This window comes from Alligator mississippiensis, chromosome 15 (assembly GCF_030867095.1).
Source record: "Alligator mississippiensis isolate rAllMis1 chromosome 15, rAllMis1, whole genome shotgun sequence".
In the NCBI taxonomy this organism is placed as follows: Eukaryota; Metazoa; Chordata; order Crocodylia; family Alligatoridae; genus Alligator; species Alligator mississippiensis.
The window spans coordinates 29114369-29139507 of NC_081838.1; the positions used below are offsets into that span (position 1 = coordinate 29114369).

The 25139-nt window shown below is 51.3% G+C and overlaps 2 protein-coding genes across 2 annotated transcripts; one reads left to right on the forward strand and one right to left on the reverse strand.

Annotated features, from left to right (window-relative positions):
* The first annotated feature begins 6394 nt into the window (after window positions 1-6394).
* LOC102570043 (kallikrein-14) lies at window positions 6395-12801 on the forward strand. Its single transcript, XM_014604048.3, has 6 exons — window positions 6395-6703; window positions 8888-8978; window positions 9634-9796; window positions 10578-10843; window positions 11460-11596; window positions 12619-12801. Exons 2-6 carry the CDS (start codon window positions 8915-8917, stop codon window positions 12772-12774), a joined length of 786 nt encoding a protein of 261 aa, XP_014459534.1. The 5' UTR covers window positions 6395-6703; window positions 8888-8914; the 3' UTR covers window positions 12775-12801.
* A 1891-nt stretch (window positions 12802-14692) lies between these two features.
* On the reverse strand, window positions 14693-19854 carry LOC102570506 (kallikrein-15). The gene is made up of 6 exons (XM_019490876.2): window positions 19685-19854; window positions 18705-18773; window positions 17872-18025; window positions 15955-16208; window positions 15171-15307; window positions 14693-15081 (listed from the first exon to the last, which is right to left on the reverse strand). The coding sequence occupies exons 2-6, from the start codon at window positions 18742-18744 to the stop codon at window positions 14929-14931; spliced, it is 738 nt and encodes a 245-aa protein (XP_019346421.2). The 5' UTR covers window positions 18745-18773; window positions 19685-19854; the 3' UTR covers window positions 14693-14928.
* Window positions 19855-25139: the final 5285 nt, after the last annotated feature.

Sequence of the window (25139 nt, forward strand, 5' to 3'; positions counted from 1 at the left end):
ACTGACTGGCCTATAGTTGCCCGGGTCCTCCTTCCTCCCCTTTTTGAAAATGGGGACCACGTTAGCCCTTTTCCAGTCCTCCGGGACTTGGCCCGTGCGCCACGAGCGTTCGAATATTCCCGCCAGTGGCTCTGCAATGATGTCGGCCAGTGCCTTCAGCACCCTCGGATGGAGCTCATCCGGGCCTGCCGACTTAAAGGCATCCAGTTCTTCCAAGTGACTCTGCACCATCTCAGGGTCTACGCATGGAAGTCTGGTGCCTTGCTGCTGCCTCTCTACAACCTCAGTGAGAGACTTGTCGTGCCCCTCACTTAGGAACACTGAGGCAAAGAACTCGTTGAGGAGTTCAGCCTTGTCCCCCCTGTCTGTCACCAATTGTTTCTGCCCATTTAGCAGGGGTCCTATTCCTCCCTGGGCCTTCCTTTTACTCCCTATATATCTAAAAAACAATTTCTTGTTGTCCTTTACTTGGGATGTCATCCTCAGCTCCATGGTAGCTTTGGCCCGTCTAACTGCCTCCCTACAAGCACGAGCAGAGGAGGTATATTCATCTTTAGTGATCTCACCCTGTTTCCACTTTTTATGTGCTCCCCTTTTGGCCCTTAGGCTGCCCTGGATTTCTCTGGTCAGCCAGGGAAGCCTCCTGGCCCCTTTCCCTCTTTTGCCTCGCTTGGGGATCGTCTTGCTTTGTGCCCGAAGGATCGTTTCCTTAAGGCACAGCCACCCTTCTTGGGCTCCCATCCCTTCAAAACTCCTACTCTGCAGTGCGTCCTTGACTAATCGCCTGAGTGCATTGAGATCAGCTTTCCTAAAGTCTAGCACTTTCACCCTACTAGTTACCTTACCCACTCGACGTCTTATGTTGAATTCTATTATTAGGTGATCACTGTCTCCCAAATGGCTACCGATCTGGAGGTCCCCTATCATGTCATCTCCTGTTGCCAATACCAGGTCCAGTATGGCATTCCCCCTAGTGGGACCGTGCACCTCCTGTGTCAGGTGGAGGTCCTGTACACAAGTTAGAAACCTGCGTGAGCGATGGGACTTTGCTGTCTGCGTCTCCCAGTAGATGTCCGGGTAGTTTAGGTCCCCCATGACTACCGCCTCTTTAGCTTTTATGGTCTCCGAGAGTTGCCTCAGGAGCCCCGCATCTATTTCTTCCCCTTGGTGTGGGGGTCTGTAGCAGACCCCTACCACCAAATCCCTTTCTCCTTGCCCCCCATGTAGCCTAACCCACAATCTTTCTACTTCCTCAACTTTGGATTCTGTCTTGATGAGGGTTGATGTATATTGCTCACTGACATAAAGTGCAACCTCCCCCCACCCCTTTCTTCCCCGACCTGTCCTTTCTGTACAATCTATAGCCCTCAATATGTACCGCCCAGTCGTGGGATGAATCCCACCAGGGATCTCAACCTGATCTCAACCTCTATCTTGATCACATGGTCTCTGGATACCTGGCTTTCACTATGGCTCCCTGACCGACTTCAGTTCTCATGTCCTGGTCCTCCACTCCTCAGTTTGTGGCTGTCTCTGTAGAAGATCTTGGTAGAAGACTGAAGGCGATGGGATTTGATTGCAGTCTTCAAATCCCCAAAGGATGGTGGGTGGAGATGGGCTTTTCTCTGTGGCCATCAGAGACAGGATTAGGAGCAATGGTCTCAAGCTGCAGGGTGGGAAACTGAGGCTGGAGATGAGGAGGAACATTTTGACTCTGAAAGTGATCAAGCATAGGAGCAGAGGTGGGGGAATCTTCATCCTTGGAAGTTGTCAAGAGCATTGGAAGAGGCTGTCTAGAGAAGTTGTGGAATTTCCATCCCTGAAAATGTTCAAGAGCAGGTTGGAGAGACTCATGACTGTGCTGGTTGAGTGAGATCTGATCCTGCCCTCATCACGGAGCTGGACTAAATGTGACCTCTGGAGGTCTCTTCCAGCCTGGCTTCTCCATGACTCTATGACCATGACTCTATGGCTATGACTGTATGATCTCTGGACTTTCCTTCCAACCCAAATTCTCTATGACTCTATGACCATGACTTTATGGTTATGACTCTATGATCTCTGGAGGTCTCTTCCAACCTGACATCTCCATGACTCTAAGACCATAACTCTATGGCTTTGACTGTATGACTTTTTGAGGTCCCTTCCAGCCAGACTTCCTCTTGAATGATTTCCATGAATGACCTAATGGCATCTTCATGTCACCAGTTCTATCAAAGTTTCTCTTAAGTCATGTTGTCAGCTTCTGAGGAGAGGGATGAGAATGTTCTGGGATGGGTCCCTCAGGCATCCTCTGCTGAGATTCCCATCTGCTGATGTAACAGATCCAACACCTCTTATAACCTAGTCTCCATTGCAGAACTAATTTTGGCCAAAAGAAGCTATTAGTGCCCCCGTCAAATCTACCCTATGGGTCAGCAACGTGGAGCTGTAGAGGCAACTGGGTGGATGTTGGCATGGTTGGATTTTGGCAACTGAGTTGGATGTTGGCATGGATGCTCACTTCCAGCACATCTGGGTAGGACAACCAAACAATCAGCCACCCCTCAGGTGTTTCAGTCCCTGATTAATGAGGTTGTTCATCATCCTCCCATCCTCTCCCCTGCAGAAAGACCTGCAATGACGGCAGATGGATCTCTGACTCAAGGATTGGTGTCTTCGGTCATCTCAAGACCTGTCAGTGAGCCATGGTAGAACTCACCCTCCAAATGATGGCTGGCTGTCAACAACATATCAACGTGGCTGTGCAGAACCCAATGGAGTGATGGACAATGGAGCTCTCACCTTGCTGACCTCAATGAAGCAACCTCAGTTGAAGCCAACCAGAAATCTTTGACCCTGTTTGACCCTATTAATAATAAGAATAACAATAATAATAATAATGACAACAACAGCATGAGTCATAAACACACCTTGTGTATTATGGCATTATAATGATGACTTCTGCTATTACTAGTGCAGCTCTGACTACCTCAGAGCCACTATCTTAAATTGGTTTCCTATTTGGAGTAGCTGCAATAGTGGAAACATCCCTCATCAACCAAACAGTGCTAGAAGCTGACAATGCAAGGTCCGTAATTCAAAATAATGAGCTTTCTGTGGACCATCATGAGCTGTTGAGAACAAATAAGACAGTCTCAGGCCCTGTCTCTGCAACTCCCTCACTTATACTGTATTTGTTCACATATACTCACACAGATACTTTTTTCCCCAGAATCAGCCCTCTTGGGATGTGTGTCATAGAATCATGGAGAAGTAAGGCTAGAAGGGACCTCCAGTAGTCACATCTAGTCTAACACCCTGCCCGAGGCAGTATCAGCCCTGTCCAAATGATCCTATACAAATACATAATCATAGGGTCATAATGATCTGGTATCCCATGATCACCTCTTGGTGAAACTGGCCAATCATGGCCTTAGGTCCACCACAATCCACTGGCTGGGAAATTGGCTCCGTGGTCGGACCCAAAGGGTGGTAAGTGATGGAAGTCAATCGTTGTGGTGCCCTGTGACCAGTGGGGTCCCTCAAGGCTCTGTCCTTGGGCCTATCCTTTTCAACATCTTCATCAATAATGTGGACATTGGAGTCAGAAGCGGACTGGCCAAGTTCACCGATGACACCAAACTTTGGGGCAAGGCATCCACACCTGAAGACAGGAGGGTGATCCAAGCTGACCTGGACAGACTCAGCAAATGGGCAGATGAAAACCTGATGGTGTTTAACACTGAAAAATGCCGAGTTCTCCATCCTTATAGGCTTGGCAGTGCTACGCTGGCTAGCACTACGGAAGAAAGAGACTTGGGGGTCATCATTGACCACAAGATGAACATGAGCCTTCAGCGTGATGCTGCAGCTAGTAAAGCAAGCAAAACGCTGGCTTGCATCCATAGATACTTCTCAAGCAAATCCTGGGATGTCATTCTCCTATTGTACTCAGCCTTGGTGAGGCCGCAGCTGGAGTACTGCATCCAGTTTTGGGCCCCACAATTCAAAAAGGATGTGGAGAAGCTTGAGAGACTCCAGAGAAGAGCCTCACACATGATCAGAGGTCAGGAAAACAGATCTTACTATGACAGGCTGAGAGCTATGGGGATCTTCAGCCTGGAAAAGCGAAGGCTCAGGGGTGATCTGGTGACCACCTATAAGTTTATCGGGGTGACCACCAGGATCTGGGGGAACGATTGTTCACCGGAGCACCCCAAGGGATGACGAGGTTGAACGGTTACAAACTACAGCAAGACCGTTTCAGGCTGGACATAAGGAAGAATTTCTTTACTGTTCGAGCCCCCAGGGTCTGGAACAGCCTGGCACCGGAGGTGGTTCAAGCGCCTACATTGAACACCTTCAAGAGAAAATTGGATGCTTATCTTGCTGGGATCCTATGATCCCAGCTGACTTCCTGCCCTTCGGGCGGGAGGGCTGGACTTGATGATCTTCTGAGGTCCCTTCCAGCCCTAATGTCTATGAAATCTATGAAATCTATGAGATGTCAGACTTAAAGGAACCTCCAGAGGCCATAGAGTCATGGTCAAAGACTCACAGAGAAGCAGGGCTGGAAGGGACCTCAAGAGATCACATGTAGTCCAACCCACTGCCTGAGGTGGGGTCATGCTTGTCCAAACCATCCAATCCAAATCCATAATCATAGAGAAATCAGACTCAAAGAGACCTCCAGAGGCCATAGAGTCATGGTCATAGAGTCATCAAGAGGTAGGGGTGGAAGGGCCCTCCAGAGGTCACATATAGTCCAATGCCCTACCTGAGGCAGAGTCATCCCTATCTGAACCATCCAATCTCAGTCCATAATTATAAAATCATAGAGAAGTCAGACCCAAAGGGCCTTCCGGGGGGTCATAGAATCATGGCCATAGTCATAGAGAAGCAGAGCTCAATGGGATCTCCATAGATCATTTATTCCTGAGGCAGGATCATCCCAATTACAAGCATTCTAGACTCTCCATCATTTTAACTCCACAGAAGACAACAGTCAACCCTGGCACAACACTACCATCACACCTGAACCTGCCATAGGGATAGCAGGAGGACTGTGGCAGCCAATGGCCTTCTCTTATAAAAGGTTGTCAATATATGCTCGAGAGATCCCAGGTAGAGGCCATGTGTTGGGGAATGCCTTCCTCTGTAGCCGGAGATGGAAAGCCCACAACTCCCTTGGGTGTCTATTCCTCTGCCTCCCTGCTCTAACAGGGAGGACATTTTTCTAGATATCCAATCTTAATTTACTTTGCTGCAACTTCAAGCCACTGGGCCATGTCCTCCTTTCAGGAGAATGAGAGGTAAGGTCTTTACGGCAGCCCTTCAAGTATTTAAAGACTGCTCTCATGTCCCCTCTTCAGTGCCTTTCCTGCAAGCTCAACATGCCCAGCTCCTTCAGCCTCTCCTTGTAGCACTTGCTTTCCAAGCCCTTGATCATCTTTGTTACCCACCTCTGAACTCTCTCTAACATCTCCACGTCCTTTTAAATAAATGAAGCCCAGAACTGGACACAATACTCCAGATGAGGCCTAACCAGTGCTGAGTAGCGTGGCACTACCTTAAGCATCTTAAGCTGATTATATTTTCTTCGCTGGAATAGAAGCATGGAGACACTATGCTCTGGTTCCTGCCAAGATGGCTGCCACTTCTCTCTGGCCTCAGGAAGCAACCACTCATTTAACCAACCTACCGTATGCACAACTAACCACACAATGCCCATTGAACCAACCATAGATGGAATCCAGTGTTTATACCACTCACAGCCACTAAGAAACTAGTGGTTGCTGGCTGAGCCACTGTCAGTTGTCTCTTAAGGAGGGTTGTGATGTGGAAATGACAATATTATTCACAGCTCTTCTAGAAGGAATGATTTACAGTCAAGATGTTGTGGTCCTTTTTCCCTTCCCTTCTTCTTTCCAAGCACAAGGCATAGGTCTTATTTGGAGGGGCGTGTTATATGCAGGAAACTATGGTAAGCTCTTGCAAAGCCTATTAGCCAACCAGACATATAAGGAATGATTTGCTGGGTGGGGAACATATTGGATACGAATGAATGAATGCGGATGTTCACCCTGAGACTCCAGCAGCTGGAGATATATGAAGAGCAGCAGTATCATTGGGGCTGGCTGAAGAAGACGTGAGCCATGGAATATTCCAGTTGTAAACATCTGCTTGCATCTCTTGCCCAATGTAGGCCTTTTGCCAAAATGCAGTGAAAACCCTCATAAATATTAATTAAAGGGCACCAGGAAAAGCTACCTCTTCATTACGGAGAGATTAACGATGGAGAAAGAGGCGTCAATCTGGCTGACTCAACTATCTAGATGCCCCAGGGGAAGGTGGGTAGAAGTTACAGAGATGTTATAAAACCAGACGAGCTCAAAGGAAAGACAAGAGATATCAGACGGGGGGAGAAGGGGAGAACTGGTCCTGTCCATGTGTCTGTCAGCACGGTGGGGGACTATTTTGAGGTGATGACTTCTTCACCCAAGCCCAGCTGAGAAGGGTCTGGCTTAGGCACCTGAACCACATTCCTCCAGGAGAACCGTGGATAGTGTGAAACATTTGCAGAGACTGGTTGGATTAGGTCGCAGTCCCTCCCTGGATTCAGTTGGCTGAGATTGTCGTGGTAGAGGAAGGTCACAGAGAAGCCCTTGTGCTCCAGGATATCACCTGTGGAGCCCCTCGCCTTCCTGCAGGCCTACACAAGGTGCGGTGATACCCCCTGGGGGCAAGTGAAGTGGGGCTGGATGGGAAGGGCTGGGGTGGAGACCTAGTTATCTCTCCTGTGGCACCCCCCAGGCACTTGCTCCAGCCCCATGGGGGCCCACATCAGTGGTCCAGGTAACCTGAGGATGAGGTGGTGACACAGATGCACCCCTCCCTCCCTCTCTCCCTCCCTCTAGCCATCCATCCATCCATTCACCCTATCCATCCAGATCTATATATCCACACACCCATCCATCACATATAACTTCTCCATCCATCTGCTCTAGCTATCTATCTAGCCCCATAGACCCCCTCTATCTTTCTATCTATATCCTTCCTTCTTTTCACCTCCACTTTCCCTCCTTCCTTCCTCCCTTCTGTCTGTATGTCCATCCATCCATACATCTCCAAACACCCACTTATCTATCTATCTATCTATCTATCTATCTATCTATCTATCTATCTATCTATCTATCTATCTATCTATCTATCTATCTATCTATCTCCAAATGCCCGCTTATCTATCCCTCTGTCCTTCCATCCATCTCTATACATCTATTTATCCATCTAGTTGTCCACCCATTCATCTATCCCTTCTTCTGTCCAGCTAGCCCCATAAACACCTCTGCCTAGTTGGTTTCCCTAGTCATAGATGGGTTTTGGTTGCAGCCCAGTCTATGGGTGGTGCCTGGAGTGTGCCAGTGCTTCTGCTGGGACTCAACCCAGGGGATCCCTGGCTACAGAGTCTTGCCCTTCTGCTCAGGCTCAGCTTGATGCTTGACTGGGGAGCAGGAAGAAATTGGACCACTGGTCAGACTGGTATGGAATAGTGAGAGTTACTTTCTTCTCTAGCAGAGGGCATGACCTCTGCTTTGGAGTTCTGGGATGGATTTGAACCCATGGCTTTGGAACTGAGGAGGCCTCACCTGGGGCACTGGGTCAAGTTTGGAGCCCTGCACTTCAAGAAGGAGATGGGCAGGTTGGAAAGAGTCCAGTGCAGGGCGACAAAAAGGAGTGGAGACCTGGGAAACAGGACTGCTGAGGAAAGGCTGAAAGAACTAGGGTGACTGCATGTGGAGAAGAGAAGACTAAGGGAGGATTTGGACACAGGAGATGGACAACTCTCTGTGGCCACTGAGGATGAAATTAAGAGCAGTGGCCTCAAGCTGCAGCAGGGGAAACTAAGGCTGGAGATGAGGAGACATTTTCTGACTCTGGGGGGAGGGGGGTTCAAGCCTTGGAACAGGCTGCCAAGAGGGGTGGTGGAGTCTCCATCCTTGGAGATCTTCAAGAGCAGGTTGGATGGAGACCTTGGCTGGGGTGGTTTAGTAATGCAAAAAATTCTCTAGGATATTTTCCATGGCCAAGAAATGAGGGAAAGGGAAGAGCTGGGGTCTCTGAGGGGGTGTCTTGGGTATAACAAGGTATGTCTTCAGTCTAATGATGGATGTCTTCCATCCAACAAGGGGGGTCTTGGCTTTAACGAGGGATGTCTTGAGTCCATCGAGGTGGATCTTGGATCTAACAAGGGGTATCTTGATTCCAACCCGGGGGTGGGGGGGTCTTAGGTCTAACAAGGGATGTCTTGAGTCTAACGGGGGGGGAGGGGTGTTGTTCTTGGGTCGAATGAAGGATGGCTTGAGTCCAGCCAAGGGGGCCTAAGGTCTAACAAGCGATATCTTGAGTCTAAGAAGGGTGGCTCTTGGATCTAATGAGGGACATCTTGAGCCCAACCAAGGGGGTCTTAGGTCTAATGGAGGACATCTTGGGTCTAATGGGGGATGTCTTGAGTCCAGTGAGGGATATTGTGAGTCTAACAAAGTGGTTCTAACACGGAATGGCTTGAGCCCAATGAGGGGGTCTTGGGTCTAATGAGGAATGTTTTGAGTCCAACGGGAGAGTCTTGGGTCTAACAAGGGATGTCTTGAGTCTACCATGGTTGAGAGCCACTGGTCTAACCCTATGGTCTTGGGTTCTATGATAGTCCTCTCTACCAGGCTGGAAGGAGAAGATGGGATGGGTGAAGGAGGTGGACCTGAGCCCCTGATGGTGTGGTAGATTGTGGGTAGGCTGGGCCATGGAGGGTGTGATGTTAGGGGCACAGGGGTGGAGCCAATGATGAGAAGCCACGGGAAGGAAGTTGTGTTTCTCAAGGACCAATAAGGATTTGATCTTCCCTCTACAGTGACGGTGAAGGAAGAACAGGTCAAAGATGGTGCCCCTTGGTAGGACGGCCATTAAGCTGCTGGGGGCTGTGTTGCTCTTCGTGTCTCCAGGTAGGGGAGTGTGTGTGTGTATGTGTGTGTGTAGGTGGGAGGATGCCCTGCTGAATTTGCACTTGGCATGTGCCCTCCTGGGTGTGTTGGAGTGCAAGAGACAGGCTTATTTGGGTGGGGGTGGGGTGTTGTTGGGCATGTGTGTGTAGGTGCAAGCCTGTGTGATCATGCGTGCATGGACTTGTGTGCATCTATGTGTGGTGAGTGTTTTTTGTGGGGGGTGGAGGCAGAGGGAGGGGTAAACATAGGTTACTGGTATGGCTCTGTGGGCAGGGGTTGGTGGGGTATGTGTGTGTGTGGGGGGGGCTCTGTGCATGGTGTATTAGAAAGTGTGTGTGTGTGTGTGTGTGTGTGTGTGTCCTGGACTCCTGGGCTCTGTGCATGGACAGGCCCACAGGGGAATTCCAGGAGGGAATCCTGTGCCTCTCTGTTTTTCCACCCAGCTTCTTACCTGGCGCTAATGGGTCAGTCCAACCTCCCCACGCCCAGGCCCCATGAACCTGAAGCCCATCCATGGGGTTGGAGTAGGCATCTCGTCCCTGTCCCCCTGTTCACCCTGGTGTCAATCCAGAGTGACTCCAGTTGTGGGGAGAGGGTGGAATCCCGGTGTCTCGCCCTGCACCCAGATCGTGCCTCCTACTGCCTCCCCTTGCAGGGTCCCTGGACCCAGGGGAGAACCGGATCATGGGTGGCTACCCATGTAAGTGGGGCTTACAGCCATGGCAGGCCGCCTTGTTCAGAATGAACCAGTTCTACTGTGGTGCCGTGCTCATCTACCCACAGTGGTTGCTCACGGCAGCCCACTGCAAGCCCCGGAGGTAAGGAGAGGGGAGGCTGTGTGCACACCGGTGTGCACACATGTGCATGTGTGTGTGTGTACATATGTGGTGCACATGTGTGGGTGTGCATATAAGTGTGCACACATGTATGGGAGTGCATGTGGGCATGCGTGTGGGTGTATGCAAGCACATGTGGGTGTGCATGCGAGTGCACACACAGACATGTACATACATGAATGTGTACACCTGCCCATGTGAGTGCATGCACATTCATGCATGTGTGCACAAATGTGTACCAGCAGGCCCCAGTAAGTCTATGTGCCTGCACATGTGTGTGCCTGCATGTGCATAAGTGTGAACATGGGTGGGTTTCTTTGTGATATACACGCATGTTGGGGCCAAACCTGCATGTACACATGTATGAATGTGTGCCACATGTGTGCTTTCATGTGCATAAGAACTCATGTGGATGTATGCACCCAGGTGTGTATGCAAGTGTGCTTGCACCCATGTGTGCATGCATGTATGTGCACACGCATGACTGCATGTGTACCTGGGTTTGCGCATGTGCGTGAGTGTGTGGGGGAGGGTGCAGGGATTAGTGGTGCAGGGAGTCAGCACATGAGTGTACAAGCATATGTATGCAAGTGTGTGCTCCCACGTGCTTCTGTGTGTGCATACACTGGCAGGTAGATGCATGTGGTTGAGCGCAGGTGGGCCTACATGCTTGTGCAAGCCCACATATGTCACACATGTACACATGAACATGCATGTCTGGTGTGCTGGGGACCCGAGGCCAGCCTCTCTATATTTTTCCCAGCACGGAAAAGAATTTCAGCATCCGCGTGGGCAAGCATGACCTCTTCGTGCTAGAGAAGACAGAGCAGAGCAGTGAGATCAGTGACTTCATCCCTCACCCGAAATATGACCCAAGGACGAAAGACAATGACCTCATGCTCCTCAGGATCAAAAACCCTGTGAAGTTCAATGACTACATCCGGCCAGCTACCCTGACATCTATGTCCGTCCAGCCTGGCACCTCCTGCATTGTGTCTGGATGGGGCCTCACCAGGAGCAGCCCTACACGTAGGGATGACCCCCGGCAGGGGATCAAACTAGGGACTCTGGGTCTCATGGAGCAGGAAGAAGAACAACGGATGGTGGGAGGAGAGGGACGAAGGGCAGGGAGTGTGAAGCAGAGCAACAGATGGGGTGAGAAGAACAAGATAGGGAGCTGAATGCAGAGCAGTGGATGGGGCTAGGTGTGTAAGGCATGGAAAAGAAAGCAGAGTGGTAGATGGAGTAGGGAACACAGGTCATGGAGACGAAAGATGAGGAAGAGATACAGGTCAGGGAGCAGAAAGAAGAGCAGCAGATGGGGAGGGAAGAATGAGGTAGGGAGCCAAATGCAGAACAGTGGATGGGGCAGGGCATGTAGGGCACAGAGAAGAAAGCAGAGTGATGGATGGGATAGGCAGCATAGGGCAGGGAACAGAAAGCAGAGCAGCAGATAAGGCAGGGAACACAGGGCAGGAAGCAGAAAACAGAGCAATAACTGATGAGGCAGGGAATACAGGACAGGGAGAAGAAAACAGAGCAGTGGATGGGGCAGAGAGCACAGGGCAGGCAGCAGAAAACAGCAGTGGATCACAATCCTGATCGTCTCATTAATTTCGGATCCCCCTCCTTTCCCTGGCCCCAGCCACCTACCCCGATGCCCTGCAGTGCGCCTGGCTCAAGGTCATCCCCCAGTGGACCTGCCGGAGGGCATATCCAGACACCATCACGGACAACATGCTGTGCGCCGGTGTGGAGCAGGGCGGCACCGACACCTGCCAGGTCTGGGGGTGCCCCCAAGGCCACGAAGCAGTGTGGGCAGGGCCTCTTCCAGGGCGGGCTCTGAGGGGGGCTGACTCCGTTCTCCCCCCTGGCTCAGAGCGGGGAAGGAGTGTCCAGGACCCACATTGTGGTCATGGGGGGGCCAAGGTGGCAAGTTTTGCTCTCCACTTGCTGAGAGGTGTTTCCCAGGGGCCCTGGGCTTCAAAATGGAGAAGGGAAGAAAGGGGGAGGGTGGGAGGAATGGATGGATGGAGGGGCTGGGTAGATAGAAAGGATGGATGGAGAGATAAAGGGATAGAGGGGATTCATGGAAGGAGGGAGGAAGGGAGGGATAGGCAGGTAAGTAGGTACTTGATTAATAAATAGGTCGAGCAAGCAATAGACAGAGGGAATGGATGAATGGATGGAATAAATAAATGAAAAGAGGGAATTGATGGATGGGATGGATGGCTAGAAGGGATGGATGGAGAGATAAATGGATAGGGGGTTGATGGATGGATGGAGGGGAGAGAGGGATAGGTGGGTGAGTAGGTACAATGATCAGTACATAGGTCAATAAAGCAATAGACAGAGGGGATGGATGGATGGATGGATGGATGGATGGATGGATATGAGGAGTGTGAATGAATGAAGAGAGATCGGGCATATGTGAGGAGAGAGGGGTTGAAGGCCTGTGTGGGGTTGGATGGACGGATGGATGGATGGACGGACAGACAGACAGACAGACAGCAGTAGATGGATGGAGAAATAAAAGGAGGATGTGAGGACAGATGGATGGACAGAAGGGGCATATGGGGAGGGATGGATGCACAGCCGGATGGATAGAGAGATGACCCAGCTCCAGGACACCACCTCAGGCTCTTCTAACAAGGGGCTCCCTTCTGATTGCACATCCAGGTGGAGCTTGGTGAGGTCCATGCCTTCACCTCGCCCACCATTTGACAGTGGGTGGGGCCACAGGCTCATTTGCATGGCCCCAGTCCCAGTGCGTGGGTGATGACACTCCCGGGCTCTCTCCACAGGGTGACTCCGGGGGACCCTTGGTCTGCAGCGGGACCCTCCAAGGCATCGTGTCCTGGGGGATGGAGGCATGCGGCCTGCCTGGGAAACCTGGCATCTTCACGAGGGTCAGCCGTTACCTGCACTGGATCAAAGATGAAATGGACAAATATAAGTGACCATCTCCAATAAAACCAAAACCATGAGGCCTCTCAGCATCTTCCTTTCACCCCTCGCATCAGGGCCACAGAAGACCTCCGAACAAGGGGTGTCCTGGGTAATATCAATGTGGGGTCCTCCTAGCTGGCTTGAGTCTTCAGGGACGAACTTGTTTTCCTGGAAGATACAGAGGGCTCGTTCCTGGTTAGGGTCTTGACCTCTCCCTCCCCCAACAAAAAAAGTCAAAGGATCAGGGGAAAGTTGGGCTGGAAGAGACCTCCAGAGGTCACAACTAGTCCAGCCCCTGCCCCCACCCAGCCAAGTGTCTGTCCAACCTGCTCTTGATGATCTCCAAGGATGGAGAATCAACCTGTTACAATGCTGGACACTTCTCAGAGTCAGGAAGTTTTTCCTCATCTCCTGCCTCAGTTCCCCTGCTGCAGCCTGAGGCTGTTGCTCCTAGTGCTGTTCCTTGTGACACCCAAGAAAAGTTCATCTCCATCCTGGATGGATGGGTGGATGGATGGACAGATGGACAGAAGAGGTATACGAGGATGAATAGACAAAGAGATGATCCAGCTCCATGACATCACTTCAAGGATGTGAAGAATTTGCGGATCTTGTCCAAGCCCTGCCCACTCCCCCCAAGCCCCGCCCATGGCACTGTCTTCATTGCCTGGTGAGTGCCATCATACAGGGTGACCCCAGATGCCTCCCTGTCTGATTTTCTGTGCCTTTGGGCATAGAAGGTGGCTAACCTCATTGGCAGCATCTTCCACCATGGGTGGGTGTCTGATGTCACAGGTAGAAGGAACTTGGAGAGCTCCTGCTCATTGGCCACCTTCAGCCTCTTCCACCATTGACAGAGGGTGGGGCCACCTTCTGATGTCACAACTGGGCAGAGCTTGGAGATTTTATGGTATTGGTCACCCCCCACAGCCCAGCCAATGGGCTTCTTCCATCTCCTTGTGTGGGTGAAATCACCTTCTGATGTCACAGCTGGGCAGAGCTCAGAGAGCTCCATGTTCTTTCCCCTTCCCAAAATGATCCCTGGACATTTCCTCAACCTCATGGAGGTGGGAGATGGTTGTGAGATATCCAGCCCTGGCTTGGGCCCATCTCTCTATGCCACTGCCCTAATTCATAGATTCATAGATTCATAGATGTTAGGGTCGGAAGGGACCTCAATAGATCATCGAGTCCGACCCCCTGCATAAGCAGGAAAGAGTGCTGGGTCTAGATGACCCCAGCTAGATACTCATCTAACCTCCTCTTGAAGACCCCCAGGGTAGGGGAGAGCACCACCTCCCTTGGGAGCCCGTTCCAGACCTTGGCCACTCGAACTGTGAAGAAGTTCTTCCTAATGTCCAATCTAAATCTGCTCTCTGCTAGCTTGTGGCCATTGTTTCTTGTAACCCCCGGGGGCGCCTTGGTGAATAAATACTCACCAATTCCCTTCTGTGCCCCCGTCATGAACTTGTAGGCAGCCACAAGGTCGCCTCTCAACCTTCTCTTGCGGAGGCTGAAAAGGTCCAGTTTCTCTAGTCTCTCCTCGTAGGGCTTGGTCTGCAGGCCCTTAACCATACAAGTTGCCCTTCGCTGTACCCTCTCCAGGTTATCCGCATCCTTCTTGAAGTGTGGCGCCCAGAATTGCACGCAGTACTCCAACTGCGGTCTGACCAACGCCCTATAGAGGGGAAGTATCACCTCCCTGGACCTATTTGTCATGCATCTGCTGATGCACGATAAAGTGCCATTGGCTTTTCTGATGGCTTCGTCACACCCAAGAGATGGGCATCCGCCTTTCCCATTGACTGGAGGTCTTGGCTTTGGGTTGGACCCAGGATGTGGACAAGAACTGAAGCAGATTTGACACAGGTGTGGCCTTCTGAGGGCCCTTCTAGCCTGCTGTCTATATGATTGCATGCTACAAGACACTCAAATGCAAGATAATTTAATATCATGAAAGGGGAAAAATAATCCAGCCACATCAAGGAAACATTGGAGTTCCCCTCGGTGTTATTAGGAGTCTTCTGGGGGAGCTGGGTGGGGCTGGGACTGTCCTGAAGGGAAATGAGAGTAAGGGTAGTGTTGGCAGAGAGATCTACATCTTTGATAGTGGTGGGATGTTCTTCTAGGCAGGGAACGTCCAGCCCCTAGCATGCAGAGAAGGGTCAGTAGTGCTGGATCATGTAGCGGATCCACTCATAGTACTTGCAGACATTCACATACACGCCAGGTTTCATGGTGGTGATACAGGGCACGTCGCCCCAAGACACCAAACCTTGGAGTCTCCCATCACAGACCAGGGGTCCTCCAGAATCACCCTGTAGTGGGGGGAAGCATGTCAATGTCAAGGACACTGCATTTCCCATTCTGGATCTCAAACGGGGACCTCCCTGTCTCCCCACCTCACCTCACAGGACTCGGTGCCCCCGTTCTTCATAGCGGCACATACCATGGTGTCCTTCACACTACCGGGGTAGGCAGCTGAACACTGCTCCCAGGACAGGATGGTGACGTTGGCACAGTAAAGGATGACAGGGACGTCCCCTACAAGACACCCATCATCAGGGATTGGTGCCACCACTAGAACTTGAGGCCCATCCAGCCCGGGCACCAGTGGACCCCACCTCCTCAATGAGTCCTTGCTAAAGTCTGGGCTCTTTCTACCTGAATAGGTGGGCAAAGAGAGGGACGCAGTTCTGGGACCCCCAAAGCCAGGGTTGGGTATGGCAGGCGGGGGTGGTGGGGAGTGTGGAGATAACATGGATAGGTGGATGGCTGTGTCTCTGGGAATGGATGGATAGAGGGAGGCAGGAATGAATGGATATATTTGTGTGTGTGTTTGGGGATGGATGGGTGGATGGCTGTGTCTTTGGGAATGCATGGATAGAGGAAGAGAGGAATGGATGGATGTGTGTATCTGGTTTTAGGGATGGATGAATGGATGTGTCTGGAAATGGATGAATGGATGGATGCTCGGACGGATGGATGTTCACAGACCTGGATCAACAGGTCCGTGCCTGGTTGACCATCTCCACTGGACTCGGGTAATACTCTCTTACGGCGTTCAGTGGGGCTCCCCTTGATCTCTTCCGTAACACCCCCAGGCTCCCTGACGGCTCTGTGACCCCCATCATGACACTGCCCATCCCTGCAGCAGGGGGTTCTCTCCCACCCCCTGTGGCACATCGCACCTGGGGCATTGAGTGTGCTGCCCCAGCCCGAGACCAGGCAGGCCTCGCCAGGCTGGACGCAGCGGGTGGCGAGGGCTAGGGGCTCAATGAAGCGGTTGTAAGTGACAGGCGTCTTCAGCTTCACCAGCATGAGGTCATGTTCATGGGATGTGTAGTTGTACCCAGGGTGGATGATGGTCTTCTCCACAGCATGGCACGTCTCTGTGCACTCGGGGGTGTTGAGGTTGTACTTGCCCAGGCGGACGCTGATGGGGCTGCGGAGGGGGCAGAGAGGGGACTGGGGCCTCCCAGAAATGCCCACGGGGTTGGAGCCCTGGGGCCCAGAGGCGGGGAGCTCAAGGAGGGCACAGAGGGTGTCAGAAGCAAAGGGGTGGGGAGGTCACAGGGCAATAACCACTAGGACTGGATGGTGTGTGTGTGTGTGTGTGTGTGCGCGCGCGCGTGCGCGTGTGTGTGTGAGAGTGAGAGAGAATGAAAGTGTGAGAGAGAGATGGGATTTATCCATGGAGGGCATGGATGGGAGTGTGTATGTGTGATTGAATGTGTGTCTGGAGGGGAGGTGTGTGTGTGAGAGAGAGATGGGATGTGTGTGTGGATGAGATGTATGAGTGTGTGTATGTGATTGGATGTGTGTGTGTGAGACAGAGAGAGAGAGAGAGAGAGAGAGATGGGATGTGTGTGGGGAGGTGATCAATGGGGGGGTGTATGTGTGTGTGTGTGTATGGGTGCGTGGGTGGATGGGGGCAGGGGTTTCAGGGCTGCCCCAACCCCCCACATCCCTCCCTCCACAAACATCCACCCCCCACACATAGGGGGAGCCACCAGTCCTCCATGCTCCCTAGTGGTCCAGTGCTACACCAGCACCTCTTCCTGACCCAGATGTGTGTCCCCATCCCCTTATTCCAGGGTAAATTTATTCCATTTTAAAAATCCAGGGTAAATTTAACATGGATTAAAAAATCCATGAGAAATGAAGATGTCTGGTGGGAGCCTTCTCCTCTAAACTGGAATGTGTTACACCAGCAGCTCTTCCTGACCCCCGGCTGTGTCCTTACCCTCTTATCCTGTGATAAATCTATCCCAGGCTCAAAAATGAAAGGGAAATGAGTCCAGTGAGAGCCTGATCCTCTATAAAGCTGGAATGTGCTGCACAAGCACTTCTTCCTGACCCCGGCTGTGTGTTCCTTTTACCCCGTGGTCTTGAGCAGGTCCAAGGAGGTGATCCTCCCCCTCTATACGGCACTGGTCAGGCCACAGCTGGAGTACCACGTCCAGTTCTGGGCGCCGCACTTCAGGAGGGATGTGGACAGCATGGAGAGGGTCCAGAGGAGGCCACCCGCATGATCAGGGGGCAGCAGGGCAGGCCCTACGAGGAGAGGCTACAGGACCTGAACCTGTTCAGCCTCCACAAGAGAAGGCTGAGGGGGACCTGGTGGCTGTTTACAAACTGGCCAAGGGGACCAGCAGGCATTGGGGGGGGTCCCTGTTCCCCCGAGCAATACCGGGATCTAGTGGCCGTTTACAAACTAGTCATAGGGTAGAGTCAGACTAGACATCAGGAGGCGCTACTTCACAGTCAGGGCAGCTAGGATCTGGAACCAACTTCCAAGAGAAGTGGTGCTGGCTCCTACCCTGGGGGTCTTTAAGAGGAGGCTGGATGAACACCTTGCTGGGGTCATTTGACCCCAGCGCTCTTTCCTGCCATGGCAGGGGGTTGGACTTGATGATCTGCTCAGGACCCTTCCGACCCGACCAACTATGAAACTATGAATTAATCCTGGATTAAAAAATCAAGGAGAAATGAGTCCACTGGGAGCATGATCCTCTGTGATGTTGGAAAAAATTGCCCCTGCCTGGTAGAACGGAGGCCAAATACCCCCCCCCCCACACTCCCTCTCCCATCCCAACGTGCTATACCTGTTGTTGCAGTGGGCAGCTGTGAGGACCCAGCGCCTGGCGATGAGGGTGGCACCACAGCTGAAGGTGACACCCTTGTAGACGGCCGCCTGCCAGGGCTGGGAGTGGGGGCAGCAGGGGTAGCCCTTCATCTTGTAGGTGCCCGGGCTGGCGGCTGGGGAGATAAGATTTGCCCCCCTTTGTGCCCCGCCGGCAGGGAAGGGGGATGGGGGGCAGAGGTGTGTCACAGCTGGCAATCGGGGCTGCTCCAAGTGCTGTACAAAGGCTAGGGGGTAGAGAGCTGGCCCTGGGCCCAGCCAGGATGGGAGCTGTGCTAGGTGCTGTATGTCACAGCACCTGGGAGGGGGGCTGCGCTAGTTGCTGTATGTACCCCCCCCCACCCCCACCCCAGGTAGGCCCCAGGCAGACCAGGCTTGGGCAATGGACCACTGCTGCTGCTCTGGGTGAGGGGGCCAGTCAGGCCCAGCACCCCTGGGAGAGGCTGCATCTTGGTGGGGGAGGGCAGGGCATGGGGGGGAAGGGTTGGGGCAGGAGAAGGGGGACACGGATCCAAGCTGGGGCAGGGGCTGGGTGCGGGGCTGTGAACTGCCTGGTGTTTGTGTGTGTACACACACACACACACACACACACACACACACACACACACACACACACACACACACAGAGGGAACCCAGGCATCTGGGGGAGACGTACATACAACACATACAGAACACAGGTGTTTGGGATCCACGCACCCCAGTCTCCACAAGGAACCCAGGTATCTGGGACACACACACACACACACACACACACACACACACACGCACATGCATGTGTGCGCACACTTCGGTACCTGCAGCTCCCAGCATCAAGACAAGGCCCAGCAGCCACATGGCAGCAGCAGGGATGGGGGCACCTTGCTCTGGGGGGGCAAGAAGGTGGGGGCAGAAAGGGTCTCATTAATGGGGGGTTGTCCCCACCCCTTCTGGCAGGCTTCACCCTCCCCACCAGCCCTTGTTGTTTTGGGGGGGGAGGGTCAAGGCCCAGTCCCTCCCTGGGGCAGCAGAGTAAGGCCCATGGCTCGGGAGGAGGGGGGCAGGAGGGGCTGGAGTTTATCCCCCTCCCAACACAGATGCACCCAGGTGTCCAGCCCCTGCCCCCAGTGCTCCCCTATGACCCCCTCCTGCCTCTAGAGACCTCCAGCCACCCTTCCCTGGGTCCATCCATCCCTCCATACCCCACCAGCCTGCCTCTGCTCCCCCCTCCACACACCCACCGCTCAGCTCCCTTGTGCTCCTCAACCCCCACAACACACACACACACACACACACACACACACAACCAGGGGCTGTGCCCAGCCTGCAGCTGCCCTAACACCTGCCTCTCATCAGCCACTGCACCCCCCCACATGTCCCCCCCCACCCCTCTGTCCACACAGCCACCCTCAGCGCTGCTCATCGGTCCGTCCGTATGCCCTCTGCCCCCGGCCAGATATCCCCACACACCTGGCCTGCCTGCCTGTCTCCGTACCCCACTCCATCCATCCGTCCACCCCCTCCCTTTACTCCCGCACACCCTATCCATCTCTCTGTCCATCTACACACCCTTCTTTCCTTCCTTCCTTCCTGTGTTATCTGTCTGCCTATCTGATCACCCCCCAGCCCCTCTGTCTATCCATCCATCCCTGCACACTCCCTCCATCTCTCCACCTTTCTGTCCTTCCATCCCCACACACCCTTTCTTTCTTTTGTTCTTTCCCTGCCCCAGGCTCCAGCCCCCCCACAGGCCCTGAGGCTGGACCCTCGCCCCACAGCAGCAGGGGTAGCCCCGTACCTGAGCTCGGGCTCTGGCAGGGCCCCCAGCTCCTCCACCCGGGCACGGACGGGCAGATGACTCTAGGATCTGGGCTCTGCCCTCTCTCCTGCCTTTATGGCGTCTGGGCCTATGGGGCTGCTGGCAGGACACGAGAAGCGCAGGGGACGCCAACTCTCTCCCAGCCTCGCCCTGACCAGGTCCTCTCTAATTAGTGACATCAAAGGGGCATACCGCCTGGCTCACGTGGCCTCGTTAAGGCCTAACCAACATGCCCAGGCCAAGCCAGGCCTTCCCCAGGCCAGGGTGTGGGCACTGAGAGAGGCCTGGGGGTGTTTTCCTGGAGACCAGAGGTGCCCTAGACTGGGGCTGACCAGGGCTGTGCTGTGTTACATACAGAGCCTGGCGCGGCCTAGATTCTGGGGACCCATACAGTGCTCAATTGCCCTCCAAACACCCCCAATTCCCCCCCCTCCCCCCGCCACCTTGGCTCAGTTTCCCCTCCCTCTGCACCTCTTCCAAAGGGAGTCTAATAAAAATGTCCCTTCAATGAGACTGCCCCTTTCATTCAAATTAAAATAGGAAGGTGTCTTCAAAGCTCAGCCTCTTGGTGCCATCTAGTGGCGCATGGTGGTACTGCACCTCCTCGGCCCTTTAGGGAGAGGGTTAAAGACCCTGTTTTGAGGGAAAAGCAGGCAGTTTCAGGTCCCAGAAAGATGCCAGGCTTTTTTCTACCTGCTGCTAAATCATTCAGGGGTCCTTGAAGGAGGATTGAATTGTTTTTGGTAGGGAATGAAGAAGTAGGAAGAATAGATTGGCAATAAACACAGAATATTAATCATATGAATAATATGAATTAATGAATATTAAGCCTAAGATTGTATTTTAATATGATATATTAAATGATATATTATGATATATTAATAAGATATGTTAAATGAGCCAGGGCCAGCTGTGAAAGAGTTAATGTATCAATCAATGAAACGGGACACTGAATTTGGAAACAACTATTACTTACTATTCCTTCGGCAATGAGCCGGTGATTCAAGTCTTCAGCGCTATTGATTACATTGGAAATGGAAAATTAAATATTGAATGAGCTGTAAGGTGTTCAGAGTGGTTACAATCGAAATGTAACATTAGATCTGCAAGACCACTTCAGGACTCTCCTATGGAGTAATTTGATCTCTCTCAGACAGGATCCTGTCATTCAATATGGAATTTTATATTTCTAATGCAATCTAATTAATAAACGTTATTTAAGATACATGTATCTTATTAAAATAATAAGATCATAATTATATTATAAAAATAGTATAATATAATACATAATAAGATTAATAAGGATATAATAATATGTTAATAATATAGGCTAAGGCATCTTATTAATATAAGAGAATAGGATAATAATGATCTTATATTATAAGACTGGTATAATATAATAATTAATATGAGGTAATAATAAAATTAATAAAGATATAATAGTGTCTAATTAATATAGGCTATTTAAGACAGAAATCTTGTTTCTATAAGATAATAAGATAATTATCTTATTATAAGAGAATGATTAACACAAGATAATATTAATAAAGATATGAGATAAAATTAATATAGGCTATTTAATGCATAAATATCTTAATATAAGTTAATTATCTTCTAATAATATAAGACAATAATTAACACAAGATACTAATAAGAATAATAAAGATATAATAATATATAATTAATATATGTGATTTAAGATATATTATATTATGTGTGTGAATGAGTGCTATTTACTAGCAAAATATTTATTTCAAAATTCAGGGTCAGATCTTCAATTAAATTTAAATTGACATTTCATTCAATACTTAATTTTCAATTTTCAATTAGATTTAATTAATAGGTATTTTTAAAGAATATCACAGCTGAATAACTGAATATTGAAGAGTAATATGTATTTGCAAATTAAATGTCAAATCTATTAGATGTAATGACTCTATACTATTTAATTATTTAATATCTACCTTCTAATATGCTCCCATTTCATTCTCTATTTAATTTTCAATTTTCAGTTTGATATGTATTATTTAAAAATTTAATACCAAAAGAATGTATACCTGCAAGTATTATTTAATGATGAAGTAATTATTTTAAGAATGATGATAATAATGATAATAATAATGATTAGTAGTAAGTAATAATAGCAGTACAGTAATACTAGCACTAATACCATTATTACTACTACTTTTTTTTAGTAGTAAGTAATAATGGTATTATTAGTGCTATTATTACTGTAGTGTTATTAGTATTATTATTAGTAGTAGTAGTGTTATTAGTAGTAGTATTATTAGTGTTATTCGTAGTAGTAGTAGTGTTATTATTATTAGCATTATTTTAGTATTAGTGTTATTAGCATTATTATTATTGTTGTTATTACTATTATTACTATTTAGTAGTAATTTTATTATTATTAATGCTAGTAGTAGTAGTGGTGGTGTTAGAACTATTAGCAGTAGTATTATTAGTGTTATTATTTGTAGGAATGGTGTTATTATTAGCATTATTTTTAGTATTAGTGTTATTAGCATTATTATTAGTGTTTGATATTACTGTTATTACAATTATTATTACTACTAGTAGTATTTACAGAATTAATCATTTGCAGTATTTAGTATTACTATTATTACTATTATAATTACTAGTAGTAGTGGTATTTATAGTATACTGAATTAATCATGTAATCACAATATAATTAAATCCAATGTGGTAATTATATAAGAATTTGGTGCAATAATTCAATATTGAATATTAATATTTATTTCAAAATTAAATGCCAGATCTATTCGATGTCACAAGCAGAGAGTATTTAATTATTTAATACCCACCTCTGAACAAGCTCACAGTTCATTCACTAAAATGTTCAGTTTTCAGTTCATGACGCCTCATTTGAGGAATTGTTCAATCCTGGCTCTTAATATTGATTTCCCAATGCAAGGCCCACTCATTCACGAGCGGGAACGAACACAGAGGGTTTAACTAATTAATCTCTCATTCTGATGAACTCGTTTTTTATCCAAAGCTGTGAATAGCCCCTAAAAAATAGTCTCCTTTTTTTTGGCCTTTTTGTTCCATTTTTTATCTTCCCCCACCCCCCTTAAACAGACAAACAAAAGGGATCTTTAACAAATCCATTAAATTACCCATAAAATTAGGGTCATTCCCTGCCCCCCCCCGAGTCAAAACCAGTCAATGGATTGAAATACAGGTGTCAAATTGGGTTCAAATACTGTTATTTAGGGGGTTTGAGGGTTTTTCTTTTTACGCAAGTGCCTTGAGGTTTGAAGCATCCAGCCAAGCTTGGTCCTGTGCCAGGTGCTGTGCGACCCCCCCCGGGCAGATCTGGGCCCTGCCCCAGCCAGGATTAGGGCTGTGCCAGGCGCGGTACAAACCCCCACCCTAAGCAGAGCCAGGCCCTGCTGTACATAGCCCCAGCCACCTCCCCCCAGTGCTTGGGGAGGGAAACTGAGGCAGTGATGCGCCCATGAGGTCACAAAGGGCCAGGCCCCAGGGCTGTCCCAGACCCCACCCGCACGCACAACCTGTGTCCTCTCGCACTCAGCTCCCGGACCATGGTAGGAGGCCAGGCTGGGCTGTGGGGGCTGCCTCAGTGACCCCCAACCCCAGCATGTGTGAGCCCAAAGGGGAATGGGGGGGTAGGGTGCAAGGGGTGGAGTCAGGGCTTTGGGGAGGGGCAGGGGTCACGAGGTCAAGGGGTCCAAGTCAAAGGGTGGGGGGAGGGGTTACAGTTGGGGTTATACGGGGTGCGGATGGGGGTCACAGCTTCAGAGGGGGGTGGGATCATGGGATGGGGTCAGAGGTCACATTTAGGGTCAGAAGCATTGAGATCCCGGGGGAGTGGGGTCACAATTGGGGATCATGAAGCCTGGGGAGGGAACCAACTAGGGTCAGGGTGAGAGTCAGAGGGTGTGAGGGAACAGGGGTCAAAGGTCATGCGGCGGATCAGGCTCTGAAGTCCTGGTCAGGGTCAGGATCTAGGGTCACAATTGGGGGTCATGGGTTGGGACTCGGGGTCATGAGGTCACACCTGGGGTCAGGGTTAGGGTCAAGGATAAGAACGTGAGGCCATGGGGGGGTCACACTTGAGGTCATCATTGGGAAGGGGGGGTCACACACAGGGTCAAGGATCAAGGGTCAGGCTCTGAGCTCCCACGTACCCCTTCTCTCTCCGCCCCAGTGCGAGCCCCTGGACCCTGCCGAGAGCCTCTCACCCCCCTGGCCCTCGGCCTCTAGCTTCCCGGTGGCCGAAGGCCCCGCTCCAGGCCCTCACAGCCACCACCGGAGCCTGGAGGAGCTGCTGGCCAGCTGGGACCTGGGGGGGGCCCGTGATGCCGAGCCCCTCCGTGCCCCCCGGTGCCGGGCCCGGCGGGGGCCCGCGGGGGGCAGCGAGGCTGAGAGCAGCTCGTCAGACAGTGGCGCTGAATCCCCCGTGTGCATGGAGCCCCCTCGGCCCCCCACCATCCGGCAGCACGCGGCCGGGTCCGTCTCTGCCCAGGTGGGGGCTGGGGGGCCGGATGTGTGGGTTCTCTGTGGTGGGGATGATGTGGGGGTGGGGGGGCAGGAAGGGGCTATTATGGGGGTGTCAGGGAGGCCCAGAAACCTGGGTTCTCTGTGGTAGTTGGAGTGGGCTGGGATGGCTGGGGGGAGGCCTGGACACCTGGGTTTTCTGCAGGGCGGGGGACAGGGGTGCAGATGCCTGGTTTCTCTGTGGGGGCTGAAGTGGCAAGGAGGAGGATGTGGGGCGGGGGGCAGGAAGGGGTTATTATGGGGGTAGGGAGGGCCCGGATGCCTGGGTTCTTTGCAGGGGTGGGCAGGAGGGGGCTATTATGGCAGGGTTAGGGAGGCCTGGGATTGCAGGGGGTCAGGAGTCTGGGGTCTCTGTACGTGTGCATTGGGGGGAGCTTGCTAGGGCATGGGGGCAGGAGCAGAGTCTAGCCTTTGCCTGGATACTCTGCATCTGTGCAAACCACGTTGGTGGGGGTGGGACCCCGGACACCTGGGTTCCCCACCTGTCTGTGGCTGTGTGCGGGTATCTGGCGGGGGGGGGGGGTGCCCACTCACCATCCCCATTCTCATCCTGTCCCTCAGGTGTGGTGGGAGCAGCCGCGGGCAGGCGAGCGGGTATCCCTGTATGAGCTGCAGCTGCGGGCGCTGGGCACGGGGACCCTCGCAGGCACCCACTGGTTCTGCCCGCGCGGCCCTGAGAGCCTGCAGCCCCTGTGCCCTGGCACCCGCTACCGCCTGCGCCTGCGGGGCCTCAATCCAGCCGGGCCCGGAGCCTGGGGGCCACCCTACACTGTGAGCCAGGGCTGGGGGGGGTACAGGGGAGGCTGGGGAGAGATATCCCATGCCCCCCATTTTCTATATATCCAATCCTCCCCATCAACCTGGAGGCTGGGAGCACATGGATATATGG